General features: G+C 53.3%; 1 protein-coding gene and 1 long non-coding RNA gene across 8 annotated transcripts in view; both read left to right on the top strand.

Annotated features, from left to right (window-relative positions):
* Positions 1–24148, top strand: part of WDFY2 (WD repeat and FYVE domain containing 2) — a 157646-nt gene that overhangs the window by 112312 nt on the left and 21186 nt on the right. For all 7 annotated transcript variants that reach the window (XM_072760503.1, XM_072760501.1, XM_072760499.1 and 4 more), the window contains 3 exons: positions 588–642; positions 8282–8432; positions 14774–14886. In XM_072760503.1, coding sequence (XP_072616604.1) covers positions 588–642; positions 8282–8432; positions 14774–14886 — 319 coding nt within the window. The remainder of the gene's footprint in view (positions 1–587; positions 643–8281; positions 8433–14773; positions 14887–24148) is intronic.
* Positions 17538–24113, top strand: LOC140599273 (uncharacterized). The gene is made up of 2 exons (XR_012001938.1): positions 17538–18933; positions 19077–24113. It is a non-coding gene; the product is annotated as an uncharacterized lncRNA (long non-coding RNA).

The raw sequence follows: 24148 nt of genomic DNA, 5'->3' as shown, positions 1-24148 counted from the left end.
ACAAGGAGCGAGCACAGCAGGTCACACAGCGACTATTTTGAGTGAATTGACGTCCAGACCCATGTCACGAGGTTCGGAGGCGCCTTTCACTTACCGTTCGCTTGGTACCTAGCGATGTCACCTCACGAGGACGTCGTGCCCTGCGCGGTAGGGACGCGGCGGTGGCGTAGCGAGGCCGGGAGGTCGCCTTGCGACGCCATCGTGGGAAGTGAGTCACGGACACGAGACGGGGCCCTCAGAGCACCTCATCGGCTCCTCCAGGAGAGCGTCGCCGTCCACTTGCAGGTGCTCAGCTCTAGCAATTTGAATGAGAATCATCTTCAGAACTGACCGGTGTCCGGGCTGAGCTGGACCCAGTTTTCTTCTCACACATACTCACAAAACAAAACCCCCCACTCCGGTGTTACAAGTTACAATCGTATTGGATCGTATTCACGATTGTTACTTTTACAGACGTGCGGAGCCGACTGGCAAAGTCCCAGCGTCGCTGAGGGGCCGAGATCACGTGTCCCGGCGCAGTCTGGTTTTAGCACCACAGTTAGTCAAAGAATTTCTTTTTGCTTCATCTTTTTCTTCTCTCTTTACAGGAGTTTATTTTGTCAGAAGATTATAACAAGATGACTCCCGTGAGAAACTATCAAGGTAGGAATGAGGGAACAGTGTTTTTACCTCGACTTTGAAATGTTCCTTGATGGCTTCACTTTACAATAGTCGGGGACCCTCCTGAGGTTGGGTGACCTCCCTGTGGCCCTGTCGCTGATAAAGTGCAGAACCAGACCAGTCGTCGTGACTCCAGAACCTCCAGCTTTTGCCCTCGGTCTCCCTGCTGCCCCAGCTGCCCCAGAGCCGCGCGGCACGCACAGGGATGGGGCGGTGTTGGGGTGAGCTACTTTACTTGGGGCTCATTTCACTTTATGCTGTTTAAGGGAAAGGAATTGCAGTCTCCTTGTGTCAACACTGGCAGGGTAGCACAGATGGGTCAGGAGCCACTTTCTGGAATGGTTTCTTCATCCAGATCAATAATGTTATGGGATCTGGGACCCCTGGGTGGCTCCGGGGTTGAGCATCTGCCTTCGGCTCAGGGCGTGACCCCGGGGTCCTGGGATCAAGTCCCACGTCAGGTTCCCCACAGGGAGCCTGCTCCTCCCTCTGCCTGTGTCTCTGCCTCTCTCTGTGTGTCTCATGAATGAATAAATAAAATCTTAAAAAAAAATAATGTTACGGGATCAGAACATTGGAGATGGATCTTTTAAGACATAGAGGTTGTTTCATCCCCATTTCTTGACTCCCTCCCTCCTGCATGATAATCATCCAGACTCCCTTCTGATACCTCCAGAGACCTACCTAGCAGCCCATCCTGATTTTGTAAAATTTGTAGCATTAAGTTCTTTATTTCTAGATTTTGAGCCAAAGTTCATTTCCCTATGGATTTATTCTTTAATCTTTTTCACGTGACACTTACAAGTATTCATTTAGTACGTACTGGGTTCCAGTAATTGAGGATTATAATAGGGAACAAGACATGTATAGTATCTGCCTATATGCAGTTTATAATTATGTGGGGGTTACACGCCGGTAACCAGGTCACTAAAATGTTGTATTATAAATACTAGACTGTTCCCTGTTGGTGTTCGTTCAGCCTGTTGGAGCCAGAGAAACTGACTACCCTGAGATAATAAATAATTACTGTGTTAAGCCATTAGGTTTTGGTGTAATTTGTTATACAGTAGATAACATATCTATATACACATATTATATATGTAACATAACTATAGAATGGCATTTCCTTCCCTTCCTGGTCACTGTCCCACTATACAGGGCAAACCTTCTGACAGCCACTTTATCCTGTGGGCTCAACTCAAACCCCTTAATGGTTCTCACTTAAGTTTTATTAGGCCATAACTCCTATACTTTTGAAGCTGTTGCTTTTTGGAGGGGGAAGGAGTTGTTGTTGTTGTTTTAGCCTAAATACTGGACTACACATTATTCACCATCTCATTTTATTTAGTCCATCATCTCAGCTTACCAAGACATTTCGAAATCCCAGTTCTCGTTAAATCTTATTTTATGGAATACTAAGCCCAGGAGAGAAACAAGAAGGAGAGTCTCACGTACCAGAAGCAGAGAGAGAACTCAAAGTGATATGCATACTACCCGACACTGCAGATATCTTGGGGAGAAAAATAGAACTTCTGATAGAAGCTTTTGTTTGAACATTCCCTTAGGGGCAGGAGATGAGGCCCAGGGCTTGAATGAGTTGGGGAGTTGCAACTCATATTTTCATATAAAGATGAAATCCATAAAGGGTTATATCCCCATGAAAAAGAGAGGACCAAAACAGTGCACTTACTGGCCCAGAGGACCGTAGCGTACTTTATTCCTGATCTCGAATCTGGATAGAAGGGAGGAGTCTTCCAGATAAATGAAAATTGCAACCTAAGATTTTGGATTTGGATTACAAATTTCAATCATTCACGTGGTGCTAGAATCTCCAGGTTAGAAATTTAACCTAAAAATTGGTCCTGGGCCAGTGGTATCTTGATGGTACCTGCTAGAAGTAAATTTGAAAGCTCTCTTCAGCAAATAAGTCACACAAAGATCCTGCAGCAAAAACAAGCCCTGCTTAAAATGAATACATAATAATAAAAATAAAATTATAAAAATTAAAGGAATCAATCCACTATGAGTAAATATTAACAGATGTCAAAAATGGAGGTGAAATAATTTTTTCAGGCATAAAAGAATGAAGAGAACTCATAGACCTGCACTAAAGGAAATGTTAAAGGAAGTTCTTCAGGAAGGAAGAAAATGAGGCCAAAGGAAAATAGGAATCTACTACACAAAAGGATGAAGAGTACCAGGCATGGTTACTATAAGATTTTCTTTTCTTGTTATTTAAATCTTATGAAAAGATAATTTGCTGTCTAACTAAAAATAATAATAAAGTAGCATGAGGGTCATAACGTGAAATTAAGATGTTCGACATCAGTAACTTAACAAGAGCCAAGACGTGGGGAGCAATGGAAGTAGACTGTTCGTAAGACTCTTGCTCTACGTGTGAAGTGATGATCATCACTTGAAGGAAGACAGTGATAAGTTAAAGATGTAAACTCCTGGCCTTAAAGCAACCATAAAATAACAACTCAGAAAGTTACAATTAGTAAGCCAACCAAGGAGATAAAGCTGAATCATTAAAATCATTCTCAACACCCCCCCCCCCAAAAAAAAAGAGTAAGAGGAAAAAGAACACGTGGGAAAATGAAAAACAAATAGCAAGGTGATGGATTTAAACCTAACAGCTATCAATAATATTAAATGTCTGTGGTCTAAGGCCAATTAAAAGACAGAGGCCATCAGATTTTTTTTAAAAGATTTTATTTATTTATTCTTGACAGACACACACAGAGGCCATCAGATTGAGTGAAAAAAGGAGACCCAAATATAAACCACCTATAAGAAATGCACTATATTTTTTTAAAAGATTTTATTTATTTACTCATGAGACAGAGAGAGAGAGAGAGAGAGAGGCAGAGACACAGGCAGAGGGAGCAGCAGGCTCCACGCAGGGAGCCCGACGCGGGACTCGATCCCTGGTCCCCAGGATCACGCCCCGGGCTGAAGGCGGCGCTAAACTGCTGAGCCACCGGGGCTGCCCAAGAAATGCACTTTAAATATAAAGACATAAAGCAGTTACAAATAAAAGGGTAGCAAAAAATATTCCATGCAAACACTAGTCAGAAGAAGGCTGGAGTGGCTGTGTTAGTAGTAGTCAAAGCAGACTTCAGAGGAAAGAATATCCTCAGGGATAAGGGATTATATTGCCAGAGATTCTTTCATAATGATTAAAGGGTCAGTCCTTGAGGAGGGCGTAACTATCCTGAATGTTCAGCCTCTTAATAAACGTAGCTTTGAAATTTGTGAAGCAAAACCCAGTGAAACTGCACGAGGAGAAAGAGACACATCCTCAAATTTAGTCGGAAATGTTAGTACTCCTCTTAATGATTGATGGGATATAGATCAACAATTGACAGAATAAGTAGGCAGAAAATGAGTCAGGTATAAAAGGCTTGCACCGTACACAGCCGGCTTGCCCTCGTCGACATCTGCAGAACATTCCATTCAACTAAAGCAGGAGACACACTGTTTTCAACCTCACACGGAGCCTTTATCAAGGTAGACCACGTTCTGGGCCGTAAAATGGGTCTGAGTAAATTTGGAAGAATTCAGGTCATGCAAGGTGTGTTCTCTGGTCAAAAGGGTATTGAAGCAGGAGTCAGTAACAGAAAGGTCTCTGGAAAATCCCCGAATGTTAGGAGGCTGAGTAACGACGGGCCGACTGAATAATCCATGGGTCAAAGAAGAAGTCCAAATGGAAGTAACGTACCACACTCCATGGTACGCTGCTAACGTGGTACCTGAGGGGACATGTGGAGCGCTAAACGCCTACGTTAGGAGAGAGGAAAGGTCCCAAATCAGCGACCTCGGTTTCCACATCAAAAAACCAGAAACAGAAGAACAAGTAGAAACAGAAGCAAACAGAAGAGAAGAGAGATCATAGCAGAAGTCCATAAAATAGAAAACAGAAAATAAAGAAACATCAGTGACACCGAAAACTGTTGTTTGTGTTTTGAGAAGATAAATAAACGTGATAAACCTCTGGCCAGACTTACCAGAAAAATAAAAGAGAGAGAGGAGATGCAAGTTACCAGTGTCAGGAACAAGGGAAGTGATACTATTAGAGATTGTGGGGACATTTAAGGATAATAAGGAATTTCGTGAAAAACTTTATGCAAATAAATTTGGCAATCTCAGTGAAAGGAATCTTTGAAAAGTAAAAATTGTGAAAGGTCATTCAGGAAGAAAGAGATAACCCTAATAACCTTGTATCTACCAAAGAGATTGCTTTATAACTAAGACCTTCCCACAAAGAAAACCCCAGGTCCAGACGGCTTTCCTGGTGAATTTTATCAGACATTTAAGGAAGAAATAATACAAACTCTCCACAAACTCTTTCAGAAAAAGACTTTCCAACTGATTTTTGAAGTCAGCATTACCTGATGCTAAAGGTAGGCAAAGACAAAACAAGAAAAGAAATGCACCGGCCAACCTTCCCCGTGAAAACGGAGGCAGGGGCACCTGGGTGGCTCCATGCCTGGGGCTCGGGGCGTGACCCTGGGGTCCCGGGATCGAGTCCCACGTCGGGCTCCCCACAGGGAGCCTGCTTCTCCCTCTGCCTGTGTCTCTGCCTCTCTCTCTGGATCTCTCATGAATAAATAAATAAATAAAATCTTAAAAAAAAAAAAAAAAGAAAGAACAGATGCAAAAACTCTAAGCAAACCTTTGGTAAATCGGATTTAGCAGTATCTACATCAGGACCAAGCAAGGAGTATCCCAGGTTTATACGCAAAAGAAATGGAAGCGGGATTCAAACACATTTGCATACCATTGTGCATAACAGCATTTTCCACAGGAGTCATAAAATTGGAAACAACCAAAATGTCCAGAATGGATGAGTGGTTAAAATATGGTGCATCAATAAAATGAATTATTTTTTGGCCACAAAAAAGGGATGAAGTATTGATACATGGATGAACCTTGAAAACATGTTAAGTGAAAAAAACTAGACCTAAAGGACCACACTTTGTATGAATACATTTGCATGAAATGTCAAGAATAGGGGAGGGGCACCTGGGTGGCTCAGTTGCTTAAGCATCTGGCTTCAGGTCATGAACTTGGGGTCGAGCCCCCACCAGGCTCCCTGCTCGGCAGGGAATCTGCTTCTCCCTCTCTCTCTGCCCCCCCCCCCCCCCCCCGTGCGGGTCTCTCTGTCTCTAATAAACAAATAATCTTCAAAAAAAGAATAGAGGAATTCATTGAGACGGAGCATAACTAGTGGTCGCCCAGGGATAGGGGAAGGGGAGTGGGGATGTGAGTTTCTTTTTGGGGTGACGAAAATGTTCTCTAAATGGAACATTTTTGCATGATGATTGTACAACACTGTGAGTATACGAGAAACCACTGAATTCTACACCCTAAGATGGTTTAAATGGTAACTCTTCCCTCAATAAACATTTAAAAAAAAAATCAGTGATACTAAAACCGGAGACTTTACAAGAAAGGAAAACTGCAGACCAGTAACACTCATGAACTTAGATGTTGAGATCCTTTAAAAAATCCCAACAACATAAAGAAGCAAAAATCCAACAATATATTAAAGGAATTACACGCCCAAGACCGCGAGGGGATTTATCCCAGATTTAACGTTTGAAAATCAGTATAATCCGTCACATCTCACAAAGACTAAAATAAAACGATGTGATCCTATCATGTGGCGCAGAGAAAGCGTCTGATAAACTCGGACACGCGCTCGTGGTAAGAACTCTGAGCGCCACGGGGTGAACGTCCTCGCCTTGGCAAACAGCCACGACATCCTACAGCCGACTTGGGGCCCAGCTGTGAGAAGCAAGATGCTGTCCCCGCGCCGCCAGCATTCCCAGTGGACGCGCGTCGCCAGGCTTCAGGCCCAGGTTCCTGGAGCTTCCTGGTGCGTGTGTACCGAGAGCAGCTTTCCCTTGGAGTCAAAGAGCTGCGCCCCCGTAGGAGCGTGTGCCCCGCGCCCGGGGATTTGTTTCTGTTTCCTCGGGAGGCCGAGGCAGCCGCACACGAGGGCCGAGGGCTGTAGGTCCAGCCTGGTCACCCATCGGTTGTGGGGTTTGGGGAAGTCACGCAGCTTTCGTGAGCCTCCCTCCCCCCCACGTGATGGCAGCCCAGAGGGCTCCCCGGCCTGGCCCCGGGGCCACTGCCCTCCCCTCGGACTCAGAGAGTGATGAGAAGGAGCGGCAGGTGCTGGCGGCTGCTTTCCCCGGAGACCGACGCGGGAGGCGGACCCTGCGGGAGGCCCTTCTTACCATCGTAGAAGCGGTGCAGTCGGACACGCCGTGATCAGGACCTTCTCCAAGAAGTCGTGTCTCCGGAGTTAAAACATTTTGATCCCGATGGTGGCTGATGGTCTGACGGGCATGGACCCCAGAGAAGCCGTCGTGTCACCGCTCTGGGCCCCTCCTGCGTCCCCGTAGGGTCTCCGGCTCCAGCTCTCTCAGTGTCAGGCATGTGGCGGAATGGCTCGTCCTGCGGGTGCTCGCCGGGGACCGCTGCTGCCGTGGCCAGGGCAGAGGGGCCAGCCCGCAGCCGGGTTGGTCTGCGACGTGATGACGCTACCCACGTTTGCAGGGTCATCGCGGTGACTGAGTGAAGGAACCTGTCTCCGTGCTTGGCTCCTGTTCGACCCTCGGGAATCGGCTACTGTCCCTAGGGCTGCACCGGCCCATCCGCACTGACTTCATCTTCATGGCCAAGTGGGTAACGGTTGTGTTCTCGGTCACGTCATCACAGTCCCGACCCACCAGACTGCCGGCTCCCGGGCGCAGGGCCAGTGAGGTCTGGGCTCGAGGGAATCCATCGTAGTTCATTCCCCTCAGCTCTGTTCAGCGGCCGTGGACCCCCCACCTCACCCTCTAGAAGTGTAGGAGAAGGAAGCAACTTTTTATGCATTTTATCCTCTAATTGGGAAGCCATCAGACCTTGGCCAGACTACTCAGCTTCATTGTGCCTCAGTTTACCCACATGTAAAATAGGGAGATAGAGTAGGTGACATGAACAGTTTCTTCTTTTAAAACAAAAAAAAGATTTTTCACTTATTCATTTGAGAGCGAGCGAGTGCACGTGCACAAGGGAGAGCACGAGCAGAGGGAGAGGCGGGGAGCCCGTGCGGGACTCAGTCCCAGGCCCCCGGGACCATGAGCTGAGCCGAAGGCAGACGCTCCCCCGACCGGGCCACCCGGCGCCCTGAACCGTTCCTTGTAACCAAGCCGTGTGGTGCGGTGACCCTGCGGTGGCGCCCGTGTCGGAGCTGCCCGCCTTCCCACGGGCGTGTCCTCGGGCGCGAGGGGCAGTTCACCCTCCTCCCCTGCATGTGATCGCTAACAGCAAACTCCTGGGGCTGCAGGACTGTGCTGCACCCGGAGGCCCAGGCCCCGTGGTGACGGGACAGTGGGTCGGGGCAGGCGGGAGGGCGGAGCCCGGGGAGCAGACGGGTGGTTCGAGACCTTGGGAGCCTTGGGCCTGGCCCTCTCCGGGTGGGCCTCCGCCCGGCGTGAGCCCGTGGTCTGGGCCGTGCTGCTGCCGGGCCTGGGCCGGGGGGGGGGGGGGGGGGGGGCTCTGTGCACCGCGCTCACCCCCTCCCCGTGCCCTCTGGGTTACTTTCTTGTCTCTTGGTTTTTAGCGCACCAGAGCAGAGTGACGATGATCCTGTTTGTCCTGGAGCTGGAGTGGGTGCTGAGCACCGGGCAGGACAAGCTGTTCGCCTGGCACTGCTCCGAGAGTGCGCGGCGCCTGGGAGGCTACCGCACCAGTGCCGTGGCCTCGGGCCTGCAGTATCCTTTGCTGGACAAAAATCCCCTGGTGGGAGCTTAGCTGGTGACTCCTCTGTCAGGAAAAGTTGGGGTATGTGCACCTCGAGACACTGGCTGTATGTGCGGAGCTGCCCTGCAGCTCAGGGGCTCGTTGACGCGACGAATGCACACGTCCCGGAGGGTCTTCCCGGAGGCGGATCAGGGGGGTGATTTCCCCTCAAAGAACAGATCCCGCGGGGCAGGTCGAGGAGTGGCTGTGACACAGGCCTGATGCCAGACGGGGCGCCGCCCGCTGTGCGAGCCTCAGGCGTCAGGAGCTCCGAACACGGAGATGCGAGTGGTTCCCGCGTGGACGGTAAGGCTGCGAGGAGCACGAGATGCCTGTGTGTCCTCGGGTATTCCTGGAGAGGCCGCCGGGCGGGACCAGACGAGGCCGGCCGGCATCCACAGGCCGCGGTGCAGGCCCCCGGGGGGGCGGGGATGCTGGCGGTGACCCCCAGGTGTCCGGGACCCCTCCGCCCGGGCCAGCACTGCTCCACCTGCTGGTCCTCCCGCCTGGCCGGCGGGGCTCCGGCAGGCACGATGCGACGCCGCCACCACGGGGTGAGGAGGGACGGGCCTGGCTGCCGGTTTGCCAAGCAGAGAACCCCCGTCCGCCATCCACCAAGCGAGTAGAGGGAACCTGCGGCCACTGGTCAGCAGCAGGGGAGGAAGGAGCGAGGTTGCTCTCGGGTGCTCGCTTCAGATTGCAGCGATTCTCCCAGCGACAGGGCTGTGCTGGGTCCTTGCAGACTGTAGCTGTGCGCGTGTGCGTGTGCGTGTGCGCACGTCGGCCCGGGTCACGGCCCTGTCCTCTCCTTTCCCGCCCTGGAAGAGCAAGATGAAGGAACGAAGACTGGCTGCTGTGGAGGCTGTACAAGTGGCACCTCGCAGGCCGGGGGCGGGGACGGGGGCGGGTGGGGGCCAGTGGAGCCCAGCCTCGGGCCGGGGCGGAATCGCTTGGCCGCCGCGTGGGCAGATGCGGACTCCCTGCTGGCGTGGCCCGGGCCAGCGCCTCGTCCCCCGGCGGGCCGGCTGGGGCCACACGGGGCCGTGCCCTCACCGCACCGCCCAGCTGCAGAGTCGGCAGGTGGCCCCCCCGGGTCGCGGCCTCGGCCGCCGTCCACCCCGTCACCCTGTCCGCCCCCCGCGGACCGCAGCGCCCGGCGGCCGCGTCCTGGTGCTTCGTACGCTGGCTTCCGTGTCACTAGCCACGCCAAGGGCCCAGGAAACGGGCAGCTCTTGCCCTTACGAAGTTCACTTTTTAAACCCTCGGAAAATGGACACGGGACAGCAGCGCCAGGGCCCAAGTCCTGAGCGGCAGCCTCTGGCTCCCCCGGCGTGGGCTGCGGGTTCCCAGCGGAGCCCCGTGGCGGGAGCCCCGAGCCCCTGCGTGCGCCCGAAAGCGGCGGCGGCCGGCAGTGTCGGGGGCCGTGGGCCTGGCCCAGCCGCGTGGAGCCGCGTGTGTGCCGCAGGGGCAGCCCCTCCCGGAGGCCCACGGCCCAGCTCTGCCGGGCCCTCCCCGGCCTGGGGACGGCCCCCTGTCCCCGTCTCCCGGGCCCCTTCCTGGCGCTGCGGGAGCGGGTGGGGTCCCCGGGCCGGGGCCTCCTGGGAGCTGTCACAGCCTAACGTGCCCGGGCAATGTGGCGCTCACACGAAAGTCCAGTTTTTATTTTTGTTTTTATTTTTTTAGATCTTACTGGAACTCAGTTTGCCAACACACAGTACAGCCCCTGGTGTTCATCTCACCGCGTGCCCTCCTCGGTGGCCACCACCCGGTGTCCCCATCCCGCCGCCCCCCCCCCGCCCCCCTTTGTTAAACCCGTTTTTTCACGGGAACCCTCTACGTCATGTCTTTCCTCTTTTTTCTGCCACTTTCCATACTTACAGGTTTCTTAGGGGAAGGTGTTGGAATAACACCAGTTTCTCTTCCTAGTGGATGCTGTTGGCGTCACACACACGAAGTGGCCTGAGACCAACCACCTCTCCCGTCTCCATCTCGAACCGTCGTTCATCCAAGTCAGTGATGCAGGGGAATCGGCCTGTTTTCCTCTTCGTTCGGGTCTCGAACGGGAGAAGTTCATGTGCCGTGAAAATAGCCAAAATTGAAGTAGAGAGAGAGAGAGGAAGACCAAGGGACTGACGCTTCAGAGATTTAATTTCCAAACAACCTCAGAGTCTTTGGTTGCTGTGGCTGAAGGTCTGAAGCTTCAGGGGCGAAGTGAGCGACAGGACTGAGCAGTAGTCGGGCGGACGGGGGCAGGGGGGGGATGGGGCCCCCAGTCGCAGCTCCCGAGGGTTCTGCCCGGGGCTTCTCCGCTCACTGTCGGGACGATCACTAGAGGTAAAAGCAGAAAGACCACGTTGTCCGTTTCACAGTGTGGAGACCAGGGCTCGGGAGGGTGAAGGGACCTGCTCCAGGTCACACCGCGCCGCCCTGGGATGCGGGTGGGTGTTGGGAAATAGACCTGGTTTCCCTCCCCCTTCACGGGCCAGTATTTAAATTGTGAACACTTCGGCCTCCCCTTCGGTCTCGTCACGTGACCGTGTTTCCATCGCGTTTCTCCTGCTTCTGCGCGGTGTAGGGAGTCCTCGTTTTAAGCCGTTATTCACATTCAGGATATTTCCAAGACGTCCCCCTACCTAGTACAAGGTCTTTTCACCAAGACGTCTCTCAGGTCTGCTCATATTCAGGGCAAGGTACTGGAAGGCTATTCGGGTTATCTTGATTTTTGTATTTCCTCATCTCACCCTTAATGCCAGTCACTGGCTTTGAGGCTGTATGATTTTATCTCCGCTCCCTTTCAAATAGCTCTTGTTTGCATTTGTACTTCTTTAGGAGAATACTACTTACCTGCCATCATAAAGACTGGTCGGTGTCAGAGTGCACTTGTTTCGTCACCTGCGTTCTTAGAATCAATCTATAGGTAAATGTAGCAGGTGATCTTACTCCATGTAAAGCTAAATACTGTTATGTGAGCATATATATATGTGACAGCTTGTTTGGAGGGTATAACCTCTCTGCTGTCCATGAGACTGAAAGAATTTGTGATGCCTTTTTCTCCTTTACTTTAAAAAAAAAAAGTTTTATTATGAAAATGTTCAAAACATGCACCAAGTGGAGAAGAGGCTATAACGGATGCTCCCGTACTCATCAGACCCAGCGTTGATTCTTCTGTCTTTCTGGCTCACTCGCTCGCTCGCTCTCCCCCTGGAGTATTCAGAAACAAACCTCAGACCTCACGTCATGTGACCCTTACGTACCTCACCACGGAAGAATACAGAACTTCTCGGCAATCACAATGCTATTGTTACTCTTAAAAATGTATAACCACCACGCGATAGTGTAGAATGATCGATCCATGTTCACATGTATCACTTACTGGCTTTTTGCAGTGAGTCTGTTGAAATCGGGTCCAGATCCACTTCACACGCTGAACGTGGTTGTCACGCCCGGGGTTCCCCCCCCAGTCCCCCCCAGTCCGGAGCAGTGATCTCCTCCTCCTCCTTCCTGAGCGTCTATATGGTGTCGGAGGCACCGAGGCTGTGTTCCCGGGGGCAGCCCTGTTCCTAGTGATCTCCCCGTCCTTGTGCTGTCGTTTCGCTGGTTCTACCTGCGCCTCTGCCATGTGTTCTTGGGAGCCGAGAGCTGCCTCTCGAGGTCTTGATTCAGTGCAGAGTCAGCTTCAGGTGAGCACCCTTGGTTGCCTCGCAGCAGGAGGCGCATCGTGGCAGGTCGTCACCCTTCCGGGGATGCCCAGCTTGATCCGTGTTGCCGGTGGTGACCGCCAGGTGCCTGCAGTGCTGGCCTCCGCATCAGCCCTGCATTTAGTCCTTTCCCCTGAACCGGTTCTTTCACGGGCGTTGCAAAAATGGCAATTTTGTCATCATTTTCCCCCACATATTAACATATGTGGAATGCTTCCATACAGTGGAACTTCCCCCTCATTAGCTTGAGCTACGTGGTTACCCTGAGCTACAGTCAGTTTGGCAAAAGCAACAGAAGTTCTGATTTCTCTTTAATTGCTCATTTTCCGAGTAGAGATTCAGCACCCTGGTTACTCCGATAGGTGTCTTTTTTTTTTTTCTTTTTGAGCATTATTATAAACTCTGACTTTAAAAACAGTACATTAGTAGATTTCAGGAACTTGCCTTTTTTGAATGCTGATATTGTCCCATCTTTGGCCAATAAGAGCCCCACGTTGGCTCCAGTGTCTGGATGTAACCGCACTTGCCTTTGAGCGCTTCCTTGCTCTGGCGCGTCTGAAGCTTCCCTTGTCCCTTTCCGCCCCCGTCCTGAATCAGCCGCTTCCCTCGGGGAGCGGTGTTCCGAGCTGGCTAGGAAACAGACGTGTGTGTATCCCTGAGAAGAAGCTAAATCACTGACTCATGTAATGAATTCAGATTTAACATAACAGGGTTCTAACTTCATTTTTGTATTTGGTTCTTTTGTCTTGGGCTGGAAATTATGGCTCGTGAAACGTTAACATACCCGTTTTATGCTACGTTATGTCTAAGCTGTTCCAGAATGATAATCGCAGCATGATAGCAACAAGGCTACGGAGTGAGATCTCTGCAGTTCTTTTTGTCCTTAGAATATATCCTCCCGAGGATGGACAGTTGAAAAGCGTTTCATGCAAGTGAAAAGTCACTTGAAACAATTCTGTTAACTACGGCTTTACCACCAACTCGATAGTTAGGTTCACTCACTTTACTTTGTTGTCACTTTGGGGGATTTTTTTCCCTTTAATTTTGTATATGTTTTTAATAAGTAAAATAATGACATGATTCCAGAGCTTCATTTAGTAAAATAAGCACACGCATGCACACGCACACGCTTCCGTTGCCCTCCCTTTCTCAGGCGAAGATCGTGTAGCTCATAAACTCTTAATGTACCTTGGCTTGTTTTCGCCACTTAATAATATGCCCCGGAAATTCCCCCACGATGGTGAGCTTATGAGCTTAGGATCTTTTCCCCTAGTACCACATGGATATATCCTAGTTAATTCAGTAAGTCCCCTTTCGATGGAGGCCTCTTGCTGTTTTCAAACATGAGCCATCTAAAATAACATGGAGCGAAGAGCCTCGGGCATGCCCTCGTCTGTCCTCCGGCCGGTGTATCTCTGGACAGATCTCCAGGTTCGCCAGGTGTCCTCAACCGGGGAAGCCCCTAGAGACTCCGGAGTGTGCCTTAGGCTTTCGCTGCAGGCTGGTCACGTAGGCAGCCTCTCTCTGACCCTCACATGCACCGGAATTCCAGACTGAGAGGAAAGCAGGTGTTTGGCGTGAACCATGTCACGTGTACAGCCCGGGCGGAGGGAGCCACTCTCGTCCGTCGAAGGTGGGACCCTCCTGGAATCCCGGTGGCCCGACCCCACGTCCGCCCCGTGGGCAGCCTTCTTCCCAAGCCTGGCGGTCGGGCCCGTTTCTCACGTGCTCAGTCTTCATCTTCATTTCTTCCTGAACTGTGTGTTCATACGTGTTGCCCTTGGTTCTGTTCGGCCTGTGGTTGCTTTCCTCCTGATGGTTCTTTTTGTGTTGGGGGCCTGGGCCTCTTGTGACATGGATCGCAGATATTTTTTCCAGTTTGTCTTTTGGCTTTGCTGATGGTGTGTTTGTTACGTACGTTTTTGAGTAGTGCGTAGCGTTTCCCACTCCAAGGTTATAAAGGACTCTCCCTTCCAGAACTCAGAGTTGTCATGTTTTACACTTAGATCCTTAATCCATTTGCAGTCCATCCTGATACACAACGTGAAACACAGATCCTGTTTTGTTTTTCCAAATGCCTATCCAGTTTATGCCAACATTTTTTTTTTTTTTTACCCATCTCTTCCTTACTCATTTGAAGAGCCACCCTTATCAGACGTGCTCTGGGGTCTGTTCCTAGACCTGCCGTCTCGTCCCATGGGCCTGTGTCTGTTCAGGCACCAATACCGCACTTCTGATTACAGAGATTTTGTGACGTGTTCCACTTCTCCCCTGTCACATAGCGTGATCGTTCTTATTTTCACAATGTTCCTGGCTCTTTTTATTTTTTTATGTGGACTTAGACTTCCCTAGCCCTAGGGGGGGAAAAATGCTGGTATGTTTATAGGGATTGTATTAAATTTGTAAGTTCATGTTGTAAGGAGTGACATCATTCCCGCGTTGAGTCTTTCTGTCCCATGGTACTGCATCTTTCACTTTGTTTTGTCTACTTTTTGTATCTTCCAGCGTTACGGCCAAGCTGTCTTCATACGAGATTTGCACGTTTCTTGGTTTCATTTATTTGTTTATGTAAATCCATCAATTCTGAGAAATGATCCTTAATGTTTACATGATAGATTTGATGTTGAAACCCGGCATGTGTTTATTGGTGACCAGTCAGGCCAAGTGACCATCCTCACACTGGAGCAAGACACCTGCACCCTGGTCACGGCATTCAGAGGACATACAGGTGGGACTGGAAGCAGAACCTCCACGCGCCGCTCTCACAGGGACCTGTCACCTGCCGTGTGGTCTGGCATCACGATCCGTGTTGTCAAAGCGACACAGAACGGTGTGCACGGACGCAGGCTTCCGGAATGGCGCAGTAACGTAGAATGTCAGAGATTGTCTGGAATTTTCAGTGCAGACAAAAGAGGAATCAGCCTCTTTTCAGAAGGTTGGAGATTTGGTTCTCTGTCACGTCGCACTGGAGGAAGCCAGTGTTGGCGCATGTGTTGATGAGACGTGGTTTGAGACCATGTGGCAACCGCACAAACCTCAGAAGGCCAAAAAGCTGCCTCAGTCTGCCCTTTCCACCCTTGGGGTGAGAAGATGGTGTGTGAGACAGACTCCCCCGCTTCTCAGACAAGTGAAATAAAAAAAAAAAAAATGAGCTCATTGTGGGTAGCGAGGCTTCATAAAAAGGTCCAGTTCTTTTTTAACTTCCTTCTGGGCTCTTTTCAGTGTAAAACCCAAAGCCCCCTTTATTATTCAGGATTTGTTGGTTGGGGAGGGAGTAGGATCTGCTCAGGATCATGTAAGGAAGGTAACAAAACACCCATGCTTAGCCTCTGAAACGCTGGAATAGATGATAATGACTCGTCTTTACTAGTGTGTTTAACATGTAATGTTGACCCTGGGAAATGAGTCACTGCCTGTTTTCATGGTTCTTAATGGGCTTTTTATGTCTCCCACAGATTACCAGCCTATGACTTAGTACAGAGCAAGGTTCATACTGAGTTTAGATGGCGTATGAGAGCATAAGTAGGTGAATCAGGGTGTAAAATGGGTTAGTACCTAGACCATGAGGGATTTCCTCAAGGGGGAGAAAGGAATGCAGTAAAGAGGAAATTGAATCCAGCGGAAAGGGGTCGTAAAAGATCATCCTAATTATCTGTGTTTTCTGGGGAGAAGAACACACAGAAGCTTCCCCCGTAGACAGGACCCAGGTCTTTCCCGACTGCATTTCTCTTCTTAGCCACCGACACCCCGGCGAAGCCTGGCCTGGGAGGGACCCAGAACTGTCCACGTCAGGAGCCTGGCACTTCGGTGTTTCTCTGCTCACGCGAGTCTCCTCGTCTTTCAGTTTTTTAAATCCTGCCTCCAGCTCCGTTTGCTCTTGTCTTTGTTGACCAGTCGGTCCCTGATCCTTCATCCCTGGTCTGTGCTTGGTGGGCAGTCTGCTTGAGAGTCTCTCCCTCCCTCCCCTCCGCCCTTCCTCCCCCCCCCCCCCCACTCTCTCTAAAATAAATAAATCTTCTAAAAAATATTCTTTTGGGGCCCCGGGCTGGCTCAGTGGTTGAGTATCTGCCTTTGGCCCAGGGTGTGACCCCAGGGTCCCTGGATCGGGTCCCGCGTCGGGCTCCCTGCATGGAGCCTGCTTCTCCCTCTGCCTGGGTCCCTGCCTCTCTCTATGTCTCATGAATAAGTAAATCTTTAAAAAAAAAAATAGTCTTTTTCTTGCCCCCCTGTAGTCTTCCCCAACAAACACACTTTCTCTCTCCTGTCCTCACCTGGTGCTCCTGCCTCACCGGGGAGTCCCCAGGACTGATTCTCCTGGGATCTGCACATCAAAGCTACGCCCTTTGTCTCCCTTTTGACTAACTCCCTCTTCTCAGTGCATTAACATGCGTAAGCATCTCGGCTTTCTGTTCAACAAACAGACCGTCCTGGGCCCTATTGTAGCAGTTTTCATCTTATTCTCTTAGTAGCAGTGCTTTTTTTCTTTTTTTAAATCATAGTACAATGTACAGAAAGAAAATTCACCATTTTAATCATCTTTAAGCATGTGGCTCAGGGGCCTCCAGAACACTCAGATCACCACCATCCGTCTACACAACATTTCTGACGTGTCAGACTGAAACTCAGCCCCCATCAAGCCCTGAGTCCCACTCGCCTCCCCCGGCCCCTGGCAACCCCGGGTCTCCTGTCTGTCTCGGACTTGACCTGCTCTGGGGACCACTTGACCTGCTCTGGGGACCTCGCAGTCGGGGGAGCGCAGTCGGGGCTCCCTTCAATGGGTGTAATTTCTTCGTGTCCTAGCAAACAGCACAGCCTCTTAAAGGAATATCACTTGCCAGCTGCTGCGAAGTCTTCCCCTGTCGTTTGCCCTCGTCCCGCCCGCAGTGTGGCTTGTCTGCTGCTCCACCGTGGCCAGGGACCCGCTGGTTGCCAGATCCTCTGTCGTGCTTCACCTTTCCGCCGCGTTTTACAACGTGGCCACTCCTGGCTTGTAGCAGCCCTCCCTTGGCTTCCGTGACACCTTCTCTTCTAGTTTTCTTTTCTTCTGAAATCTTTATTGGAGGGAGGGAGACAGAGAGGGAGGGAGAACGTGCACAAGCAGGGGGAGCAGCAGAGGCAGAGGGAGAAGCAGACCCCGCTGAGCAGGGAGCCCGACGTGGACTCGATCCCGGGACCCCAGGATCACCCCGTGAGCTGAAGGCAGACGCTCGACCCCTGAGCCCCCCCCCCCCGGGCACCCCAGTCTCTCCCAGTTTTCTTCTGCTTCTCTCGCTGCTCGTTGCCATCTCCTTAGGAATCTCCCTTGTGAGCTGTGCCCGGACCCTGGCTCTCCCTGGTTGGCCTCAGCCACGACTCCTGTCATACAAATAACAGGTACGGTGTCCTCAGATCCTCCCCAGCCCCGTGAGACACACAAGCTAAGGAGTGAGGCGGTGGCGGGGCGCAGGCCCGGGCACCTCCAGGAACGCCGAGCGGGCCAGGAGGGCCTTCCCAGCACAGGTGTTGCTTGACTGAAGATATTTGGGAAGGAAGGAGTGTTGAGTTCACAGAACAGCAGTAGTCCAAGGCGTGGAGATCTGCAAAATCTTTCTTGGGGACTCTGGGACCCTGTGTGGCTGGCACGCCGAGCACGAGGTGGCGGGCGGCCCGAGCGGACGGGAGAGGCCGTCTGGATCGCTGACGATCCAGGCATTAGCCTGACGTCAGTGAGAAACCAAGAAAGCTTTCTAAGCAAAGACGCCAACCTGGTCAGAATTTAAAGGATGGTTCTGGCCCCGCGTGGAGAGCGCAGTGGGCCAGCCGCCAGGAAGCCGTCCTCACCCTCCCGGAGTGCCGCGCAAGGGCGAGCCAGGGGTGGGCCGACGGGCAAGGGGTGCCCGCACGGGGCGGCAGCGGGCCCTTCGGCGGGGCTCCAGCCCGCGACCCTCCCCAGGTGGCCCACGGCCCCCCCAGCCCTCTCACTGCCCCGAGCCCAGGGAGCCGTGGGCAGCCGCATGGCCCCGGGGCTTCCTGTCGCCCGGGTTGGTTCTCACATGCAGTGTCCCCTTGGCGTCCTGCCTTCATCTTTCTCAGAGCTTAAAGCCTTCTCCTGGCCTTATCACGAAGTATCTTTGAGGAAGCGCAGATATGGCCCCAGAACGTCCCTAACCAGCACCGAGGCCAGCGCAGCAGGCCCCACCAGGAACGTGCTCTTCTCTTCCCCGGCCGGTAGGATGGGCCCCTCGCCAGTCTGGCTACCGCCCCGCTCGTCCGTGTGTCCGTCGCCAGAGCAGGGATGTCTACGGGACCAGGCTGGTGCAGACCTGCCGTTGAGCTCATTCCCTCCTGGGCCCTGAGAGGCCCCAAGCTCTGGGCAAAGGGGTTTGCTAAGGGACAATCTCCTCGTTCCCTTAGCCCCGAAACAAGACCTCACGATGAACGCAGGTCCGCTGAAGAGTGACGGGGGGGTCTCCTCAGCCGGACCGAGCGCCGGGCACAGCGTCCTGGGGGCAGAGTCCCAGCCATTCACCCCTCAGCCCGGTACCGTACAGGCCTCGTAAAATGTGGGTCAGTGATGATGGAATTGGCCTAGTACCAGAGGCCAGCAGAGCGTTTGCTAATCCACGGGGACCTCGGAAACTAGTTTTATGTTCCTGTGCTCCCTCTGCTGGTTTTATTTCTGGAATATCAGAGTTCTTTGCTATTTCTGCAGAAATTAGAATGTATTTCTACCAAGAAGTCATGCTGACTTGAACAAAGTGGGGGAGAATCAGCTTTTAACCACTGGAAATTCATGGTATCAGTGGAGTTATTTTTCCTTTTCATTTCTAAGGATCATTTTGGTTGCATGAACATAGTAGAAACAGGAGGGCTTGAACGTAGATGCCAGAGCACGCGACTGGACAAAATGTCAAATACAGACTTGTTCATTACTGTTAGGGGCACCACTGAGGGCGACGGTGTCACCGTATACAAATAGCCAAGGCAAGGAGAGGCACCGTTGAGTGCGCGTCTGCAGGTCCGCATCACTGAGCTGCAGGCTTGATCTTCGTGCACAGTGGAGGCTTTCACGCCTGGTGGACCCGGACCTTCTGGAGCTCGCCCGGTCCTTAGCCGTGAGGTGATGAGGGCTGGGCCTGAGGGCTGGGCCGGACAAGCCTGACGCCCGCCACCTGGGCGTCGGGTCCGGGGTGCGGCGGCTGAGCCGGTGCGTGCAGGCGGTGCCCCAGTGTTGGCGGCGCAGGCACTGGGCAGGCAGGGCCACGTGAGGCTGCCTCGGAGCAGATGACAGGAGGGCCCTGACCCAAGAAGTAAGGGGGGCCCCCGGGGAAGCGGTGTTTAAACAGGCCTTAAGGAGAAGGAGCCCCCCAGGCGACGAGACCCCTGCGGGCGCAGTGGGTGGCCTGAGCCCACAGCCTGGATGGGGCCCCCGGGGGGCGGCGGAGCAGGCCCAGAGCTCAGGCTCACGTTGTGGGTGCGGGAGGAGCTCCCGACGTCCTGGGGGGTGGGGCTGTGTGTGCTGGGGACAGGAAGGGCCGCGGGGAGACCATGGTGGGGCAGCCAGGGGAGGTGGGGGGGCGTGCTGGGGTCGGGGAGGGCTGTGGGGAGGCAGGGGGTGCAGCCAGGGGGAGGTGGGGGGGCTGCTGGGGATGGGAAGGGCCGTGGGGAGGTGGCGGGGGCTGAGGTCGAGAGCCGCTGAGGGGTCAGGGTCTCCTCGCATTGGGGGCCTGGGCGCCCGGGCAGCCGCATTTGCAGCCTTGGGGGCTGTGTGCCACCTGCCGGAGGCGGAGCCTGGGAGCCCCCGGGGTGGCAGGAGGCCGCTGGCCGTCGGGGTGTGGCCACCCCAGGGTCCCCAGGCAGGCGGGGCACGGTCGCCCGGGATGCGGCCGCAGCAGGTGCGGTGGAGTCCAGGCACCACACGCCCCGTCACCCTGCGGTGGGTGAGGCCGCCCGGACCGGCTCCACGGCGCTGTCGCCAGCCACCACACACAGGTCTCTTGGAAGTTAGTTCCCTGTGCGTTTCTGTAACGTGCGTTACATTTCCCAAGATTTTCATACTCTTTGGTCAGTCTCCTGTCTGGGAGTCTCTCCTGACCAGTAGAAGAAACAACAAAAGTCTTACAAATAACTGTGCATTTTAGCAAAATTTATAATAGTGAAAAGTCAGGAAAAATGTAACAATACGTGCAATAAGGGACAACCGCGTGTCGGGGTCCCGGGCGACCGTAGGACCCACATGTATGAGAACATGTAACCGCACGAGTGCGTCTTGCAGAGACAAAGCGTCTCTTTCTAAGAACAGATCCATTGACGTCGGAAGCCGCGCTACGGGGTGTAGTGAGAGCGGGTCGGAGGCAGGCGGAAGCACATGGTGACACGAGGGACCGATGTCTGTGATCTGAAACACCGTAAACCCGGAAGCCCCCACCGCCGTGGCCCCCGCCCTGTCCCCGGCCTGGATACGGAGGGCGGGAGGTGTGGCCGGGCCACAAGGGAGGCGGCCAGCGAGGGGGGACCCCGCCCCTGGAAGGACGCGCCCCCCTCCTGGCCTCGGTGCCCCCACGGCCCCTGCCCCAAAGCTCTGCCAGGCGCCTCGGTGGTCTCAGAGGCCATCCGGTTCACGGGCCAGCTGCGTAAGCACTCATTGGGCGCCTGCTGTGTACCAGGCACGCGCACCGGGCCTGAATACAAACACACCGGACGCCAGGTCTACCGTGGGGAGGGATTTATCATCTGGTAAAGTGCAGCGCAGCGGGTCAGCGTGAGGAGGGAAGCACACAGAGGCCGGGACTCACGGGGACCCTGAGTGTTGGGGGGCGTCCGCGGGAGGCGGCCCCTGACCCCTCCTTGGAGAGAGAACAGGTGACCTGAGTGGGAGAGGGTAAGACACCCAGGTGGACGGCGTGGCCCACGTCCCCGGAGAGCACGGCCCACCAGGCCCAGTGTGCACGCCCGTCGTCGGATGCTCCGTTTGTGTTGTGTAGGGTCTGGGTCTCCTGGGTCTTGAGCTGATTATGGCCGCAGAGCCCAGCACGCTGCGCGGCGTAGAAGGTGCTCAGGACGTGCCCGCTGCGCTGACTTGAGCGAGGGCTCTGCTTTACAGCTGCCAGGCCGGCGTCCGAGAGCCGCCCCGCTGGGACGCCTCGTGCAGCCGGATGGACCCCAGCAGCTCCTTGCGGTCCTGCGGGGCCGCGGCGTCCTGCCCTTGAATTTGTCTGCTGTGTCCTCGTGGTTAAGTCCAGGTTGTGCACTTTTTACAAGGAGGCCACGGAAGTGCTCTTAGCCCTTCTCCGGGGGGCGGGGGGCACGTGGTGCTGATCCATCCCATCTCTGGAGGTGGTCACGACGACCGTGGGGTCACGTGCGTCTCCCGGGCTTCTCCACTCCAGTCCCCCTTTGTGATTCATGAGTATTTTACGAGGAAATACTCTGCAGCTGTGTGGATACCGTTTCCCGTATTCCTGCCCAGTGACTTTACTCTCCGCCCATGGCTCTTAGAGAAGCAGGACTGCGGCGCTCGCGGGTTCTGCTTTTTCCAGTCATTAGCTCTTCGCCTTTCAGTTGCAGTTTGTGAGGAGAAACTGGTCCCCCGTGCTTACTTATCTTTCCAGTTGTCCCCACCAGTACGGGCTCACGAGTCCTTAATTACTTCTGTGCGTGAGGACCCGTTACCACCACCTGTTTATTTTCTTGCCCACATGGCCCAGGATTCGACCGGGGCGACACTGGCTTCTGTGACCTTTACTTTGGGACTCCACACTCACCTTGGGTACCACGGGGTGTTCCCGGCTCGTCTTGTATTCCCCGGCCTCAGCCCCAGAGTTAGCCGAGCCTGCAGCCGTCGTTTCACTCGTGAAGAAGCCAAAATCTGGGTGCTACGAGCGCTCACTGTTGGGGAGATCGTTGGCCTCCCGGGGACAGGGCTGGAAAACACGAGTGTGTGCTCACGCGTCTGTAACTCTTCCTGTACCTTTGTGTGTGCGGGGGGGGGGGGGGGGGGGGTGCACGCACGTGAGGTCATCCTGAACTGCCCGCCTCGTCCATCACCAGGGAGTTTATTCCGCCCTCCCCCCACCAACTGCAGCTCCTGGGATAATGGTGAGAAACTCCCCAGCATGTTTACTTGCTCAGTCCTAAACGACGCACGGGATAGCTTCAGGGCTGCTAAGCCGCATACCCCATATGCAGACCTACTAACTCAAGTACTATGTTCGTGTACAAATCTCACATCTTGCCTTAGGGTGTGTAGGGTGTGTAGTAGGGTTCCTGCTCCCCAAGGTGACTTTCCAGTCCCCCCCACGCCCCCCTGCAGCCTGTGCCGTTCATTTGTGATACAGTTAGGTCCGCTTGTTTCTGTTCATGTTCTGTTTTGGGTCCACACCCTGCCCCCGCCTCACACTCCTTGTTGACTTTATATACTTATTTTTGAGGGTGTGAAACATTAACATGGTCCCAAAACTCAGAACCAAACAAAAGATAGATTCTTCTCCATGTCTGTTCCCGTGCACCTGCTGATGTCAACAAATCTCCTTCATTGCTCATTTACCCTTTTTTCCGTAGATGAAAGGTAGCACAGTGTAGCTCTGCTTCTGCACTTTGCCTTTTTCATTCTACAGCGTGTCCTGGAAACCACTTGGTGTCCACCTAAGCGATCTGTGCGTTGTGTGTTCTTGCTCGCTGCATACTGTGTGGACGGACCAGGCTTCCTTCACGCAGCCTCCTACCGAGCCTTCTCCTTGTGCACGTGTGTCTTTGTGTTACCTGATGGGGATGGGGATGGGGATGGGGATGGGGACGGGATCCTCAAGATAAGTTCCGGGAAGTGAGGTGGCTGGTTAGAAGCGAAGCACGGGTGCGGCTTGTTGGATGTGGCCTCCCCGTTGTATCCGGTTTGCAGTCTCATTAGTGAGGTATGAAAGTGCCTTTCTCTCCCATAGGCTTTGCAACAGAATACGTGTCACGCTTTTCAGTTTTCTAGGCCAAGAATTTGTATAGTGGTTCATGCAAGGACGGTAGGGGTAGAGGTGGTAAGAAGTGCTCAGACGTAAGACACACCTTGGAAAAACACAAATCAGAGTTTAGGAATGGATTGCTTTGGAGGCTGATGCAGCGGCTTTCCAGCTGGGTCCTCTCTATCCTGTTTAAACATTAGGCGTCAGCATAACAGTCTACACAGGTAACAACTTTGTGCTTGTCTGATGGATGAAGCTTTTGGTGACTCTCACCTTCCTCTTGGGCCAACCTTAATTTTTTTTAAAGACATTTTTATTTATTTTAGAGAGAGAGAGCACATGAGCACGGGGCGGAGGAAGACGGAGAGAATCTCCGGCAGACTCCTCACTGAGCACAGAGCCATACTCGGGGCTGGACCCCACAACCTCGAGGTCATGGCCTGAGCCAAAATCGAGAGCGGGCCGCTTACCTGACTGAGCCCCCAGGCGCCCTTTGGGCCGGCCTCGTTATCACCCCAGTGCGTACCTGGCCTTGTGACAGCCAGTGCTCCCTGCTCTAACAAGCACTTTCAGACACTTCGGTGGCTTAATGCAGCAGGGTATTCCTTGCCCACGTTACGATCCAGCGCGGGTGGTTTTGGATCCCAGCTCTCTTCCACGTGGTGACTCAGGGCCCCGGGCTCCTCTTAGAATGTAGTTTCTCTGCACCCTGCAGTCTTGGGATCCTTGAGGAGGGAGTACAAAGAGCAGGTGCAAAGGGGGCATCCTAACTGCCGTGGCCTGGACGGGGTGCAGATGACGTTCCGGGTCGGCTGTGAGAACTGGTCACCCGCCCGCCAGGTGCAAGCCGGCCCGGTGAGTGTGTACCTAGCAGACAGCAGCTTTCCTGGGAGCGCCCATGTGCTAGAGGGGGAATCAGGGTTTAGGTGGAGGAGTAGCTCCCTCTGCTGTGGGTATTTAATGAAGCCAGCCCCTTGGGTGACAGGAGGGACTGTCCTGAAGTATTACATCGCCAAATACTGAAGAATGGTTTAAAAAAAAGAAGAGTACGGAGCAGCC

The sequence above is a fragment of the Vulpes vulpes genome, chromosome 6 (genome assembly GCF_048418805.1).
Source record: "Vulpes vulpes isolate BD-2025 chromosome 6, VulVul3, whole genome shotgun sequence".
Classification (NCBI taxonomy): Eukaryota; Metazoa; Chordata; class Mammalia; order Carnivora; family Canidae; genus Vulpes; species Vulpes vulpes.
This window is presented reverse-complemented; position numbering and strand designations above follow the sequence as displayed.